The sequence below is a fragment of the Netta rufina genome (genome assembly GCF_964035555.1).
Source record: "Netta rufina genome assembly, chromosome: W".
Taxonomy (NCBI): domain Eukaryota; kingdom Metazoa; phylum Chordata; class Aves; order Anseriformes; family Anatidae; genus Netta; species Netta rufina.
In genome coordinates, this window is record NC_140139.1 from 13,584,881 (window position 1) to 13,600,424 (window position 15,544).

Consider the following 15,544-nt stretch of genomic DNA (forward strand, 5'->3'; position numbering starts at 1 on the left):
TCCCCTATCATGCACCAGCCTCAGGGAGAGTTCAGCGATACAATGGATTGTTAAAGACCACACTGAAGGCTGCGACATTCAAAAATTGGGATACAGATTTGGCAAAGGCCACCTGGTTAGTCAATATTAGGGGATCTGCCAACTGAGCTGGACCTGCCCAATCAAACCTGTTACGTACTGTAGAAGGGGATAAAGTTCCTCTAGTGCATGTAGGGAACATGCTGGGGAAGACAGTCTGGGCTACTCCTGCCTCAGGAAAAGGCAAACCCATTTGTGGGATTGCTTTTGCTGAGGGACCTGGATGCACTTGCTTGGTAATGCAAAAGAATGGGGTGTCCGGTGTGTACCTCAAGGGGATCTAATACTGGGTGAGAATAGCCCATGAGTTGAATTGCTTTATGTTAATTATTATATAATACTCTATGTCATCACTACCATGATTGCTATATGTCACTGCCTTATTAATGGTACCACTGTAACAGCCACACAGATAATAATGAATGAATTTTGATAGAAATGGACAAGCACAGAGATGTGATGGAATGAGAACGGGCTTGTAGCATCTCACACCGCGATCTCTTTATCAATCAATTAATCTCCGCGTCTTACCGCGATTCCTTTGTTCCCGCGTCTCACCGCGATCATCTGTGTCCAGGTCGGTGTAGCCAGCTGCTGGCAACAATATTTCTCTAAATTCCTCAATTGGGCGATGTGGGAACACTGTCATGGGAATTTCTCATAGTCGTCCTGGTAGCTTGGTTTGCTCAGCTGCAGCAAGTCATGGCCTCCTTGCTGTTTCAAAAATCCCTCCACAATTCCCCCTTTTTCTTTTTGAGCAAACCAAGCCCGATGTAACAGTTTTGCAAGTAACCCTTTAACCACAGTTATTACAATACAACACGCAATGATGATTAACACCACAGCAAACAGAATCCTTAATCCCTCTTTGACTAATCCCAGTAACCTTCTATGCATCGTTTCAAACAAATCAGTGAGCCATTGATAGAAAGGATTGATATCATATAGAATCTTTCTCATGTGCTCTTTCAGGAAGGTAATGGATTTGTGAATTGACTCATTATGATCAAAAGGGTTTAAACAGCACATTCCCTCAAAGTCCTCACACCCATGCCCTTGAGCCAAGAGCAAGAAGTCAATAGCAGCTCAACCCTGTAAGAGCGCATATCGCAGACTATTTTGATCTGGTAACATCTCCTCAAGTATCTCTGTCGTGGCATGGGCTTGCTTCTCAGCCCAGCATACCAATGTTTCTAAGTTGTTAAGTGTGGCCACAGATGCCACTCCTGGCACTAAAATTGCCAATGCCGCTCTAGCTGCAACATCAAGCAATTCAACATTATCATTGCAATCTGGTGCGAGCAATGCCCATTTATGTCTAGTGATTTCATGCAACTGCGACAAGCTAGGAGCACATATAGTAAGTTTACCTAAGTAACATGGACCTCCGATAGCATTTGCAGGGATACCTTGCCAGGCCCTATCCCCGCAAATCAGAAAAACATCAGGAGGTAAGGCCATTGCTGTACGATTGTTCCAAATGCTATAGTTGTTACCCCTTGTCTCCGTGCCATAAGCCCCTACACCCTGCCTAGCAGTGTCATTGTAACCACAGGTGTTATTTGTATTTCTGTACCCGTAAGGCCCTTTCCAAGTTCCTGTAGCAGGATCTCGGTAATTCATTCTTATTTGTGGTAACACATTTGGTGCTGCTATATGTTCAAAGGAAGGGTCCCCCTTTACACATCATGCAACTGATGCTACGTGGAGTAAGTGGGTTGCACTGATTACTCAGCAGGCTCGAATAGGAAACCCCAGTCGCCCAGGAATATTGGAAGTGATTATGGACTGGCCAGAAGGCAAATATTATGGGATATCACCAGAGGAGGAGGTGGTCCGTGCTGAAGAAGCCCCACTGCACAACAAGCTACCAGAAAATGAGAAGCAATATGCCCTGTTCACTGATGGGTCCTGTCCTATTCTGGGGAAGCATCAGAGATGGAATGCTTCTGTATGGAGTCCTACACGACGAGTTGCAGAAGCTGCTGAGGGAGAAGGTGAATTGAGTCAGTTTGCAGAAGTGAAAGCCATTCAGCTGGCTTTAGATATTGCTGAATGAGAAGAGTGGCCAATTCTCTATCTCTACACTGATTCATGGATGGTAGCAAATGCCCTGTGGGGGTGATTACAGCAATGGAAGCAGAGCAACTGGCAGCACAGAGGCAAACCCATCTGGGCTGCTGCACTGTGGCAAGATTTTGCTGCCCAGGTAGAGAACCTGGTAGTAAAAGTACACCGTGTAGATGCTCATGTGACCAAGAATGGGGCCACTGAAGATCATGATATGAATGGTATCACAGTAAGAGTTATGCAGATAATGATGAATGAATTTTGATAGAATTGGACGTGCACAGCTTTGTGATGGAACCAGAACGGGTTTCAGTGGGTGATGATCCAATATCACACACCATGTCAACAAAGATTGGTGTGACAGTTGGAGCCCAAAGTTAGTCATGGTCTGAACAAACTCAGTAGACATTTTATATATACATATACTAGGGAAAATGTTTGCCCGCTGCTGAATGTGGCGGGTGCTATGGTGCCAAAGGATACAGAAACAGCAGAGATGCTGAATGCCTTTTTTGCTTCAGTCTTTACTGCTAAGACTAGTCCTCAGGAATCTCAGACCCTGGCGACAAGTGAAGAAGTCTGGAGAAAGCACGTCTTTCCCTTGGTCGAAGAGGATCGGGTCAAAGATCATCTAAGCAAACTTGACGTTCATAAATCCATGTGCCCCAATGGAATGTACCCACGGATGCTGAGGGAGCTGGCCAGTGTTATTGCTAGGCCACTCTCCATGATCTTTTAAAGGTCCTGGAGAACAGGAGAGGTGCCTGAGGACTGGAAGAAAGCTAATGTCACACCAGTCTTCAAAAAGGGCAAGAAGGAGGACCCAGGCAACTACAGGCCAGTCAGCTTCACCTCCATCCCTGGAAACGTGATGGAGCATCTCATCCTGGAGGTCATCTCCAAGCATGTGGAGTATAAGAAGGTGATCAGGAGCAGTCAGTAATGATTCACCAAGGGGAAATCTTGCTTAACCAATCCGATAGCCTTCTATGATGGGATGACTAGCTGGGTAGATGAGAGGAGAGGGGTGGATGTGGTCGACCTTGACTTCAGCAAGGTGTTTGACACTGTCTCCCATAACATTCTCATAGAAAAGCTCGGGAAGTGTGGCCTAGATGAGTGGACGGTGAGGTAGATTGTCAGTTGGCTGAATGGCAGATCTCAGAGGGTTGAGTTTAGTGGTTCAGGGTCTAGTTGGAGGCCTGTAACTAGTGTTGTCCCCCAGAGGTCCCCAGGCATTTCTTTACTGTGAGGGTGACTGAGCACTGGAACAGGTTGCCCAGAGAGGTTGTGGAGTCTCCTCCAGAGATATTCAAAACCTGCTTGGATGCCATCCTGTGCAATGTGCTCTATGTGATCCTGCTTGGCAGGAGGGTTGGACTAGATGATGTTCAGAGCCCTTCCAACCTGAACCATTCTGTGATTCTGTGATATGAAAAGTGGTGATTAATTGGGATGTATTGGAAAGTGTGGGACCGATGCATGACGTATATGGTATGGAATAAGGGGTGGATATTGTCCTGGTTTTGACTAGGATAAAGTTAATTTTCCTCCTAGTAGCTGATATGGTGCTGTGTTTTGGATTTAGGATGAGAATAACACACTGATGTTTTAATTGTTGCAGAGCAGTGCTTACACTAAGCCAATGGACTTTTCAGCTTCTCGCTCTGTCCTGACAGCGAGGAGGCTGGACGTGCAGCAGGTGCTGGGAGGGGACAGAACCAGGACATCTGACGCAAACTGGCCAAAGGAGTATTCCGTACCATATGACGTCATGCTGAGCAATTGATATGGGGTGGCTGGCTGGGGTGGGGGGACCGGTTGCTCAGGGATGGGATGGGCATCGGTCAGCGGGTAGTGAGCAATTGCATTGTGCATCTCATCACTTGTTTTGCACACATTGTTATGATTACTTTTATCATTATTATTATTATTTTCCTTTTCCGTCCTAATAAACTGTCTTTATCTCAACCCACAATCTTTTACTTTTTTTTTTCTTCCCAATTCTCTCCCCCATCCTGCTTTTGGTGGAAAGGGTGAGCGAACGGCTGAGAGGTGTTTAGCTGCCTGCTGGATTAAACCACAACACTCTTCCTGAATATTAGAAACTTAAATTGTTTATTAGTGAAAATGCTGTGTAGTCTGTCTATTTGTTTGTCAGTTGAGTCATTGAACAACTATACAATATCAGCATCTTCACTTTGTGCGGAATTAAAATATTTATTTTGATTAACGAATGAATGAATTTGACAGTTATTACATGCACATAGGAATATATAAAGAATTATATGAAAAAAAGAATGGGCTATGCTGCTTAATAATAACTCCTCTTAAAACATCATCTTTTTCCAGATTTGTATTATGGTGGAGAAGCTTTCTCTGTAGAACAGCCACAGTCTTTTACTTGTCCTTATTGTGGAAAGATGGGTTATACAGAAACATCTCTTCAAGAACATGTTGCTTCTGAACATGCAGAAACATCAACAGAGGTGGTAAGCTGCTTCAGCATTTTTTTTATTACAGTGAAAGCATATGAAAATTTCTCATCTAGAAATTGAATATATTTTTTTCCTTGAAGTGTTTGTTCATTTAAACGCTGAGTGGGGAGGTATGTACCTGTATTTGAGAGATGGGAATGTTTTATTAAGGTTTTTTGTAGTTAGTGAGTACACTCAACAAAATGTTTCATTTCAGTTAGGTACATGGAAAATGATTAAGTCACCATTGAGTTGTGCGCCTCTGTTACTTTTGTTTTTTAACTGGGCAACTTCTAATGTTGTAGTAGCATAGTACTAAATATTTTATTTACACGTAGCTTCTGCCTCCCTCTATGAATATTAGTGCCCATGCCGTTATATTCTGACTATAGGGTGAGTATAGCAGAGAATCATTGACTTCAGAACTTTAATGCTAATGTTAAATTAGCCCAACAGTGTTCTGTTAGTTTGTTTTGTTTGAAAACAAACAAAAATCCAGAAAGCATTTCCTGAAAATCAGTGGAGGTATTGGAAGTTTCCTACATCTTACTGGTATTCTAATATAGTGAGATTGATCACGTAAGAGAGGAAGAAACTACACTATTTAGTTGGCTTGATATTAAGGCTGCCCTTTTTGGAGCTTATTTACTATATGTTTGGCAATATTTAGAATGTTCTCATGGTTATTCTATATAGCAGTGTCTCTCCATTCACATGTAGTTGCCTAGCTGTCAATCTGGCACACAATGTCCTATAGGTCTATAGTTATGTCAGATGTCAGCCTTCTTTAGTTGGAGATAGAGAAAGGTATGCAGCTAATCTGTTGATCTGTTTTTTTTTTTTTAAACTTTTGAAATCTGGTATATTTGTGCATCATAACTTGTTTTTCTGTTAGGATTATTACTGTTGTTTCCCTCTACCACCAGCATTAAAACAGATGGCATGTTTAAGAATATGCTTCATGAAATATTTCTGTTTACAGTCCACTATCTGAGGTATCAGTGCCTGACAACTTAGTTGGAGTAGAAGAATGTGGCTAAGCAGCTAATAATCTCTTTGTTGGGGTAGCTAATATCATATTTGAGATGTATAACCTCAGATTCTAAAATATTATCACAGATTCCTTTCTGGAAAGGCCTGTTGATAGAAAAAGTTACACATGTAGGTGCCTTTGAAATTCTGATCTATGTGTAAGTGTTAAAATATATATACTTCATTTTGAAAATAGTTAAGGCTAAAATGGCCTTATCTTTTCTACCTCACCACCTCTCCAACAGTAGTAATTGGTGCAAAGCGATTATACACCATACAATAAAGGAAGAATTGTTCTGCTTCTGTTTTTGTTGGTAATCATTTTAATCTCTTCCAGTTTTTATATCTAGATATCACTGTTGCTTGAGCCAAAAGGTCTGAAATTTTTCGAAAGTGTGAGATGACTTTGCACTTGGTTTTGATGCTATTTGAAATGGTTTATTATCAGACTTCATTACAGTTTTAAGAAACTACATACTTGCACTGCTGAGTGTTCAGTCTACTTTATTTTTAGAAAAATCTGTAGCCCTGTTTTTAGATTTCTCTTTTTGGTATGGGGGTATGTTTTGTATTTATTCTTAAAGCTTGCTTCGCTAATTTAAGTTATGTATGTTGGCAATCCTAGGTTAAATTCTTAATCATGAAGTTTTGGCATGTTTCCACCAGTGGAGGTTATTGCAGAGGAGGATATAGAATCATAGAATGCTTTATATTGGAAGAGATTTTAAAGATCACCTAATTTCAACCTCCCTGCCATGGGCAGGGACACCTTAGATCAGGTTGCTAAAAGCCCCATCCAACCTGGCCTTAAACACTTCCAGAGATGAGACATCCACAATTTCTCTGGGCAACCTGTTCCAGTGCCTCACCACCCTCAGAGTAAAGAATTTCTTCCTTATATCTAATCTAAACCTACCCTCTTTTAGTTTCAAGCCGTTACTCCTTGTCCTATCACTACACTCCCCGACAAAGAGTCCCTTTCCAGCTTTCTTCTAGGCCCCCTTTAGGTACTGGAAGGCCACTATAAGGTTTCCTCAGAGCCTTCTCTTCTCCAGGCTGAACAACCCCAACTCCTTCAGCCTGTCTTCATAGGAGAGGTGTTCCAGCCCTCTGATCATCTTCGTGACCCTCCCCTGAACTTGTTCTAATAGGTCCATGTCCTTCTTACATTTGGGCACACCAGAGCTGGATGCAGTGGTCCAGGTGGGGTCTCACAAGAGCGGAGTAGAGGGGGAGAATCATCTCCTCTGACCTGCTAGCCATGCTTCTTTTGATGCAGCCCAGGTTGCAAGCCAGGTTGGCTTTCTGGGCTTGTGGTGTTTTTGCCTGACTTCCTCTTTCTTGGGATGTATCACTCCTGAGCTTGGAGGAGGTGATCACAGAATCACGGAATCACAGAATTTCTAGGTTGGAAGAGACCTCAAGATCATCGAGTCCAACCTCTACCTAATGCTAACAATCTCCACTAAACCATATCCCTAAGCTCTACGTCTAAACGTCTTTTAAAGACTTCCAGGGATGGTGACTCCACCACTTCCCTGGGAAGCCTGTTCCAATGTCCAACAACCCTTTCGGTAAAGAAGTTCTTCCTAACATCTAACCTAAAACTCCCCTGGCGCAACTTAAGCCCATTCCCCCTCGTCCTGTCACCAGGCACGTGGGAGAACAGGCCAACCCCCACCTCACTACAGCCTCCTTTGAGGTACCTGTAGAGAGCAATAAGGTCGCCCCTGAGCCTCCTTTTCTCGAGGCTGAACAAGCCCAGCTCCCTCAGCCGCTCCTCATAGGACTTGTTCTCCAGGCCCCTCACCAGCTTCGTCGCCCTTCTCTGGACTCGCTTGAGCACCTCGATGTCCTTCTTGTAGCGAGGGGCCCAAAACTGAACACAGTACTCGAGGTGCGGCCTCACCAGAGCCGAGTACAGGGGGACAATCACCTCCCTAGCCCTGCTGGTCACACTGTTTCGGATACAAGCCAGGATGCCGTTGGCCTTCTTGGCCACCTGAGCACACTGCTGGCTCATATTCAGCCGACTATCAACCATCACTCCCAGGTCCTTCTCTGCCAGGCAGCTCTCCAACCATTCCTCTCCCAGCCTGTAGCTCTGCTTGGGGTTATTGCGCCCCAGGTGCAGGACCCGGCACTTGGCCTTGTTAAACTTCATGCAGCTGACCTCAGCCCATCGGTGCAGCCTATCCAGATCCTCCTGCAGAGCCTTCCTACCCTCGAGCAGATCGACACACGCGCATAGCTTGGTGTCATCTGCAAACTTACTGAGGGTGCACTCAATGCCCTCGTCCAGATCATTGATGAAGATATTAAAGAGGACCGGCCCCAGCACCGAGCCCTGGGGGACGCCACTAGTGACTGGCCTCCAACTGGACTTGGCTCCATTCACCACGACTCTTTGGGCCCGGCTATCCAGCCAGTTTCTAACCCAACGAAGCGTGCGCCAGTCCAAGCCAAGAGCAGCCAGTTTCTTGAGGAGAATGCTGTGGGAAACAGTGTCAAAAGCCTTGCTGAAGTCAAGGTAGACCACATCCACAGCCTTTCCCTCATCCACCCAGCGCGTCACTTTGTCATAGAAGGAGATCAGGTTTGTCAAGCAGGACCTGCCTTTCATAAACCCATGCTGACTGGGCCTGATCGCCTGCTTGCCCTGCAAGTGCTGCGTGATGACTCTCAGGAGGATCTGCTCCATGAGCTTCCCTGGCACTGAGGTCAAACTGACAGGCCTGTAGTTTCCCGGGTCTGCCCTCCAGCCCTTCTTGTAGATGGGTGTCACGTTTGCTAGCCGCCAGTCAACTGGGACCTGCCCCGATAGCCAGGACTGCTGATAAATGATGGTAAGCGCCTTGGCCAGCTCCTCTGCCAGTTCTCTCAGTACCCTTGGGTGGATCCCATCCGGCCCCATTGACTTGTGCACATCCAAGTGCCGTAGCAGGTCACCAAACAGTTCTTCGTGGATGGTGAGGGCCACATCCTGCTCCTCATCCCCTTCCACCAGCTCAGGGTACTGGGTATCCAGAGAACAACCGGTATTGCCGCTAAAGACTGAGGCAAAGAAGGCATTGAGCACCTCCGCCTTTTCCTCATCTCTTGTAACTAAGTTTCCCCCCGCATCCAGTAAAGGATGGAGATTCTCCTTAGTCCTCCTTTTTGTGTTGATGTATTTATAGAAACGTTTTTTGTTATCTTTAACAGCAGTTAAAGTTCCTTGAATATTAACCAGCTTTCTTGGGTCCTTCTCCCCTCCAGGGCTTTGTCCCATGTGACTATATCAAGCAGATCCCTGAAGAGGCCGAAGTCTGCTCTTCCAAATTCCAGGGTAGCAAGCTTGCTGTGCTCCCTCCTTGCTTCCCTCAGGAAAGCTTCCCTAAACTGCACCATTTCATGATCACTACAGCCAGGGCTGCCCTTGCACTTCACATGCCCTACCAGCCCCTCCTTGTTGGTGAGAATGAGGTCCAGCATAGCACCTCTCCTTGTTGGCAACAAGGACAGTGTCATCAATGCATTCCAGGAACCTCCTGGATTGCCTATGTCCTGCTGTGCTGTCCCTCAAACAGATATCATGATTCTTGAAGTCCCCCATGTGGTGGTTTTTACCTTGTTGGGCAGCTGAACTCCACCACAACCACTCTCTCACTCCCTCTCCTTAGAAGAAGAGGGAAAGAAGACAGTATGCTGGAAAGAAAAAAAAAAAACTCACGGGTTGAGATAAGGATAATTTAATTGAAGGGAAAAGGAAAAGGGGAAAACAAACAAACAAACAAAAAACAAACAAACAAACAAAAAAAAAAACCACCACAAAACAGGCAAAGGCTGTGCGGAAGCACAGAGAGAGAGAGAAAAGAAATTACTCTCTACTTCCCATCAACAAGTAATGTTCAGCCATGTCCCAGGAAGCAGGGCCTCAATGCAAGTAGCAGTTGTTTGGGAGGACAGACGTTTTCATAACAAGAGTCCACCCCTCCCCTCTTCTTCCCTTTTCCACATTTATTGCTGAGTGTGACATCGTATGGTATGGAATATCCCTTTGGTTGGTTTAGGTCAGCTGCCCTGGTGTTTGTCCCCTTCCCATCTCTTGCCCACCCCCAGCCTGCTGGCTCTCAGGGGGTTGGAGGGAATCCTGATGTGGTGCCAGTATTGCTCAGCAATAGACAAAACACTAGTGTGATACCACTGCTGTTCTAGCTACAAGTGCAGAGCACAGTGCTGTATGGGCTTCAGCATGGAATATTAACTTCATCCCAGCCAGATCCAGCACACCCCACAAGAACCAGGGCTTGTGAATGTGAGGCTGCTTATATCCATCTATAGAGGGCCTCATCTGCTTGGTCTTCTTGGTCTTCAGGTGGCCTGTAGCAGACTCCCACTATAATGTCACCTGTCCCTGCCCTCTCTTTAATCCTGACACGTAAGCTCTGTCAGCTCCTCATCCATCCCATGCACTCTAGCTGCTCACTGACATAGAGGGTGATGCCCCCTCTTCATCTCCCCTGCCTGTTCTTCCTAAAGAGCCTGTATCCTTCCATTCCAACACTCCAGTCAAGGGAGCTGTCCCTCCACATCTCCTTAATGCCAATGAGGTCATAGTCTTGCAGGCATGCATACATCTTTAACTCCTGTAGTTTAAAGTCCTCTTCATCAGCTTGGCAAGACTATGACCAAAGATGTTCTTCCCCTTCTCTGATAGATGGACCCCATCTCAGCTCCCAGTAAACCAAGTTTCTCAAAGCAAGCCCCATAATCTCAGTAGCTGAACCCCTGTCTGTGGCACCAGTCCTGAAACCATCTGCTGATTTGCCAGATTCAACTGGCCCTTTCAACCCCCTCCCTTTTAACCAGCAGGACTGATGAAAAAACTACCTGCACTCCTGAGTCCTTTACTGCTGCTCCCAGGGCTCTGTAATCCCTCTTGACACTCCTCAGGTTGTTCCTGGCTGCATCATTGGTGCCCACGTGAAACAGCAGCAGTGGATAATAGTCCTTAGGCTGTACAAGGCTTGGCAGTCTTTTGGTAACACCCCTGATACAAGCCCCCAGTAAACAGCAGACTTCCCTTAAAAGCAGAACCAGGTCGGCAGATGAGTGCCTCTGTACCTCTCAGAAGAGAGTCTACTGCTACTATCACCTGTCACTTTTTCTTACTTGGACTAGTTGTTACATGGGGAGCAGACCTGTCTGTCTTACTCAGCTTCACAATTCCTTCCCCCCCAAAAGGGGTTTTTCCTTCTAAGTCCACAGAGGGGTGAAGCGGTTCTGTAAGGGCACCTCAGACTTTGGGGAAAGATTCTTCCTCCTGCTGGTCCTTGTTGCCAGCTTCCATCTTCCAGTATCATTGGCTGCCCTCCCTTCTGTGAGTACTGCTGAGGGAGTTTTGGTCTGTTTGAATACAAATCTATGTCTGTATTCGTGTTTGTGTTCAAATACTTTTTATGGTTGAAGAATGTATGATTATAGAAGGACATTCTGGGAACTCTTGCCTAGTTGTTTTTGCTGTAGGTTGCTATAAAAATGTGCATGCTTGAGGAAGAATATTCAGATCTTAATAAGTTGTAGAGAAATGACTTGTGATTTCCAACTTGTTTGTTCTGACCTCTAAGCTATTCTCACATTTTGACGAATTCTGTAGGAGAAGGAGGCCTGCTAGGGGTCTCATGTGAAGGAGTAGTAGTGGAGGTAAAATTGCTCCACCTATTTTAAGATTCAAAGGCTTCCTGGTCTTTCCTAAGAACATATGAACTACTGCTTATAGTTGTACTGGTTTTACCCTGCTGGGCAGCTTAAACTCCACCACAAACACTCTCTAACTCTATCTTCTCAGAAGAAGAGGGGGAAAAGAAAGTATGCTGGAAAGAAAAAAAAAATCCTATCAGTGAGCGATGTTGACAATGAAGCTTATCTGTTTCTAGTGGTTTTACCCAGCTTGGCAGTTAAGCTCCACCACAACTGCTCTCTCACGCCTCTTCCTTGAAGAGAAAGGGGGAGAAAATACGATGAAAAGGCCTCAGGGGCTGAGATAAGGACAGGGAGATCAACAAACTAAAAACACCTTCCCCCCATCCATCCTCTTCCACCTCCTCCCCTCAAGCGGTACAGGGGAATGGAGGAATGGGGGCTGCAGTCAGTCTATAGCACTTTGTCTCTACTGCTCCTTCACAGTCATTCTCTTCCCCTGCTCCAATGTGGGGTCCCTCCCACTGGATACAGTCTTTCCCGAACTGATCCTGCATGGGCTTCCCAAAGGCAGCAGCTCTTCTAGAACTGCTCAAACATGGGTCTGTACCACGGGGTCCATCCTTCAGTAGCACGCTGCTCCAACATGGATCCCCCATGGGCAGCAGCTCCTGCCAGATCACCTGCAAATGTGTGGGCTCCTCTCCCTGGGCTGCTTTGGCATCAATCAGCTCCGGCAGGGGCTTTCCACAGGCCGCAAGCTCCTTCAGGCCTGATCCTCCTGCTCCACCATGGGCTCCTCCGTGGGCTGCAGTGTGGAAATCTGATCCACCGTGGTACATCATGGGCTGCAGGGGAACAACCTGCTCCACCAGGGTCCTCTCCACAGCCCACAGGGGAACTACAGCTTTCGCACCCGGAGCACCTCCTTCTGCACTGACCTTGGTGTCTGCAGGGCTGGTTCTCACTCCTCGCTCTCCCAGCTGCTGTGGGGGAGGTTACAGCAATGGAAGCAGAGCAACTGGCAGCACAGAGGCAAACCCATCTGGGCTGCTGCACTGGGGCAAGATATTGCTGCCCAGGTAGAGAACCTGGTAGTAAAAGTACACCGTGTAGATGCTCATGTGACCAAGAATGGGGCCACTGAAGAACATTGAAACAACTAGCAGGTGAATCAGGCTGCTAAGATTGAAGTGGCTCAGGTGGACCTGGACTGGCAACATAAGGGTGAATTATTTGTAGCTCGATGGGCCCATGACACCTCGGGCCATCAAGGCAGAGATGCAGCATACAGATGGGCTCGTGATCGAAGGGTGGACCTGACCATGGACACTATTGCACAGGTAAATCATGATTGTGAAACATGTGCTGCAATCAAGCAAGCCAAGCGGTTAAAGCCTCTTTGGTATGGAGGATGATGGCTGAAATATAAATATGGGGAGGCCTGGCAGATTGATTACATTACACTCCCTCAAACCCACAAAGGCAAGCGCTACATACTAACAATGGTGGAAGCAGCCACCAGGTGACTGGAAACATATCCTGTGCCCCATGCCAATGCCCAGTACACTACACTGGGCCTTGAAAAGCAAGTCCTATGGCGTCATGGCACCCCAGAAAGAATAGAGTCAGACAATGGGACTCATTTCCCAAACAACCTTATAGACACTTGGGCCAAAGAAGATGGTATTGAGTAGGTGTATCACATCCCCTATCATGCACCAGCCTCCGGGAAAGTTGAGTGATCCGGAAAGTTGGGTGTCCAGTGTGTACCTCAAGAGGATTTAAGACTGGGTGAGAATAGCCCATGAGTTGAATTGTTTTATGTTAATTATTATATAATACTCTGTCATCACTACCATGATTGCTATATGTCACTGTCTTATTAATGGTATCACTGTAACAGCCACGCAGATAATAATGAATGAATTTTGATAGAATTGGATAAGCACAGAGATGTGATGGAATGAGAACAAGCTTCAACGTGTGGCAATGCAACATCACACACCATCTCTTCTGCCCTGAAAGACTTCTATGACAGATGGAGCCCGAAGTCAGTCACGGACAATACAAATTCAGTGGACATTCTATATACCATAGATGAACATGGTGATTAATTGGAATGAATTGGAAAGGGTGTAACCTGAGCTTGACATAAATGGTATGGAATAAAGGTTGGATATATGTCCAGGTTTTGGCTAGGATAGAGTTAATTTTCCTCCTGGTATCTGTTAGCATGCTGTTTTGGATTAGGATGAGAAGAGTGTTGATACCATGCTGATGTTTTAATTGTTTCATAGCAGTGCTTCCACTAAGCCAGGGAGCTTCTTGCTCTGTCCTGACAGCGGGCAGGCTAGGGGTGCAGCAGGAGCTGGGAGGGGATAGACCCAGGACAGCTGACCCAAACTGGCCAAAGGGGTATTCCATACCATCTGATGTCATGCTGAACAATATATAGGGGTGGCTAGGTGGGGGATGGGGGGGCCGGCTGCTCGGGGATAGCCTGGGCTTCGTTCAGCGGATGGTGATAATTGCATTGTGCATCACTTGTTTCATACACATTATTATTAGTAGTACTTTTATTATTATTATTTTCCTGTCTTAAAAAACTGTCTCTATCTCAACCCACAGGCTTCACTTTCCTGTTTCTCTCCCCCACCCCAGAGCGGGAGGGGGGAGGATGAGCGAACGGCTGTGTGGTGCATAGCTGCCAGCCAGGTTAAACTACACCAGCTTCTAACACTCTGACAGGCTTGGCGCCGTGACAACATACCTGAGGAGCCTGTTCCAGTGCGCAACCACCCTCTCAGTGAAGAACCTCTTCCTGATATCCAGCCTGAACCTCCCCTGTCGCAGCTTGACTCCATTCCCTTGGGTCCTATCATGGGTCACCAGAGAGAATAGATTGGAGCCTGCCACTCTGCTCCCCCTTGTGAGGAAGATGTAGACCGTGATGAGGTCTCCCCTCAGCATCCTCTTTTCCAGCCTGAACAGGCCAAGTGACCTCAGCTGCTCCTCGTACATCTTCCCCTCTAGGCCCTTCACCATCTTCGTCACCCTCCTCTGGACACTCTCCAATAGTTTCACATCCTTTTTGTACTGTGGTGCCCAGAACTGCACACAGTACTTGAGGTGAGGCCGCACCAGTGCAGAGTAGAGCGGGACAATCAGATCCCTCGACTGACTAGCAATGCCGTGCTTGATTTACCCCAGGATACAGTTGGCCCTCCTGGCTGCCAGGGCACACTGCTGGCTCATATTCAGCTTGCTATCAACCACAACCCTCAGATCCCTCTCTGCGGGGCTGCTTTCTAGCGTCTCGTCGCCCAGCCTGTACATATAGCCAGGGTTGCCCCATCCCAGGTGCAGGACCTGGCACTTGCTCCTGTTAAACTTCATGCGGTTGGTGATTGCCCAGCTCTCCAATCTGTCCAGATCTCTCTTCAAGGCCTTTCCATGCTCAGCAGAGTCAACAACTCCTCCAGGTTTAGTGTTATCAGCAAATTTGCTCAAAACACCTTCTAGTCCTACATCCAAATCATTTATAAAGACATTGAAGAGGAGTGGCCCTAAAATGGAGCCCTGGGGGACCCCACTAGTGACCTTCCGCCAGTCTGATGTGGCGCCATTTACTACAACCCTTTGAGCCCTGTCCGTCAGCCAATTTGCTCACCCATCATATGATGTTTTTGTTTAGCTGTACGCTGGACATTTTGTCCAGTAGGATCATATGAGAAATTGTGTCAAAGGCTTTACGGAAATTCAGAAAATCAGAACAGCTGGTTTCCCTTGATCAATTAGATGGGTGATCTTATCATAAATGGAAATCAAATTTGTTAGGCAGGACCTACCCCTCGTGAACCCATGTTGGCTGGGACCTTGACTGCATTGTCTCCCAGGTGCGCTTCAATAACTTCAAGGATTATCTTCTCCATAATTTTACCAGGCACTGACATGAGACTGACAGGCCTGTAGTTACCAGGGTCTTCTTTCTTGCCCTTCTTGAAAATTGGCAAAAAACATTTGCCACCTTCCAGTCTACTGGGACCTCTCCAGATTCCCAAGACTGTTGACAAATAATTGAGAGAGGTCCCGCGATGACGTTAGCCAGCTCTCTAAGCTCCCTGGGAAGAAACTCATCAGGACCCATAGACTTGTATGGATCCAGGCAGAGCAGTAGATCCCACACACATTCAGGGTTGGTT

The 15,544-nt window shown here is 46.4% G+C and overlaps 1 protein-coding gene across 2 annotated transcripts in view; it reads left to right on the forward strand.

The window, feature by feature from the left end:
- The window catches only part of LOC311220791 (E3 ubiquitin-protein ligase KCMF1-like), a 132,691-nt gene that overhangs the window by 76,206 nt on the left and 40,941 nt on the right, over window positions 1–15,544 (forward strand). The window contains exon 3 of one of the 2 annotated variants that reach the window (XM_084304378.1): window positions 4,501–4,640. In XM_084304378.1, coding sequence (XP_084160504.1) covers window positions 4,501–4,640 — 140 coding nt within the window. The remainder of the gene's footprint in view (window positions 1–4,500; window positions 4,641–15,544) is intronic. The other variant, XM_084304379.1, reaches the window with a different exon arrangement.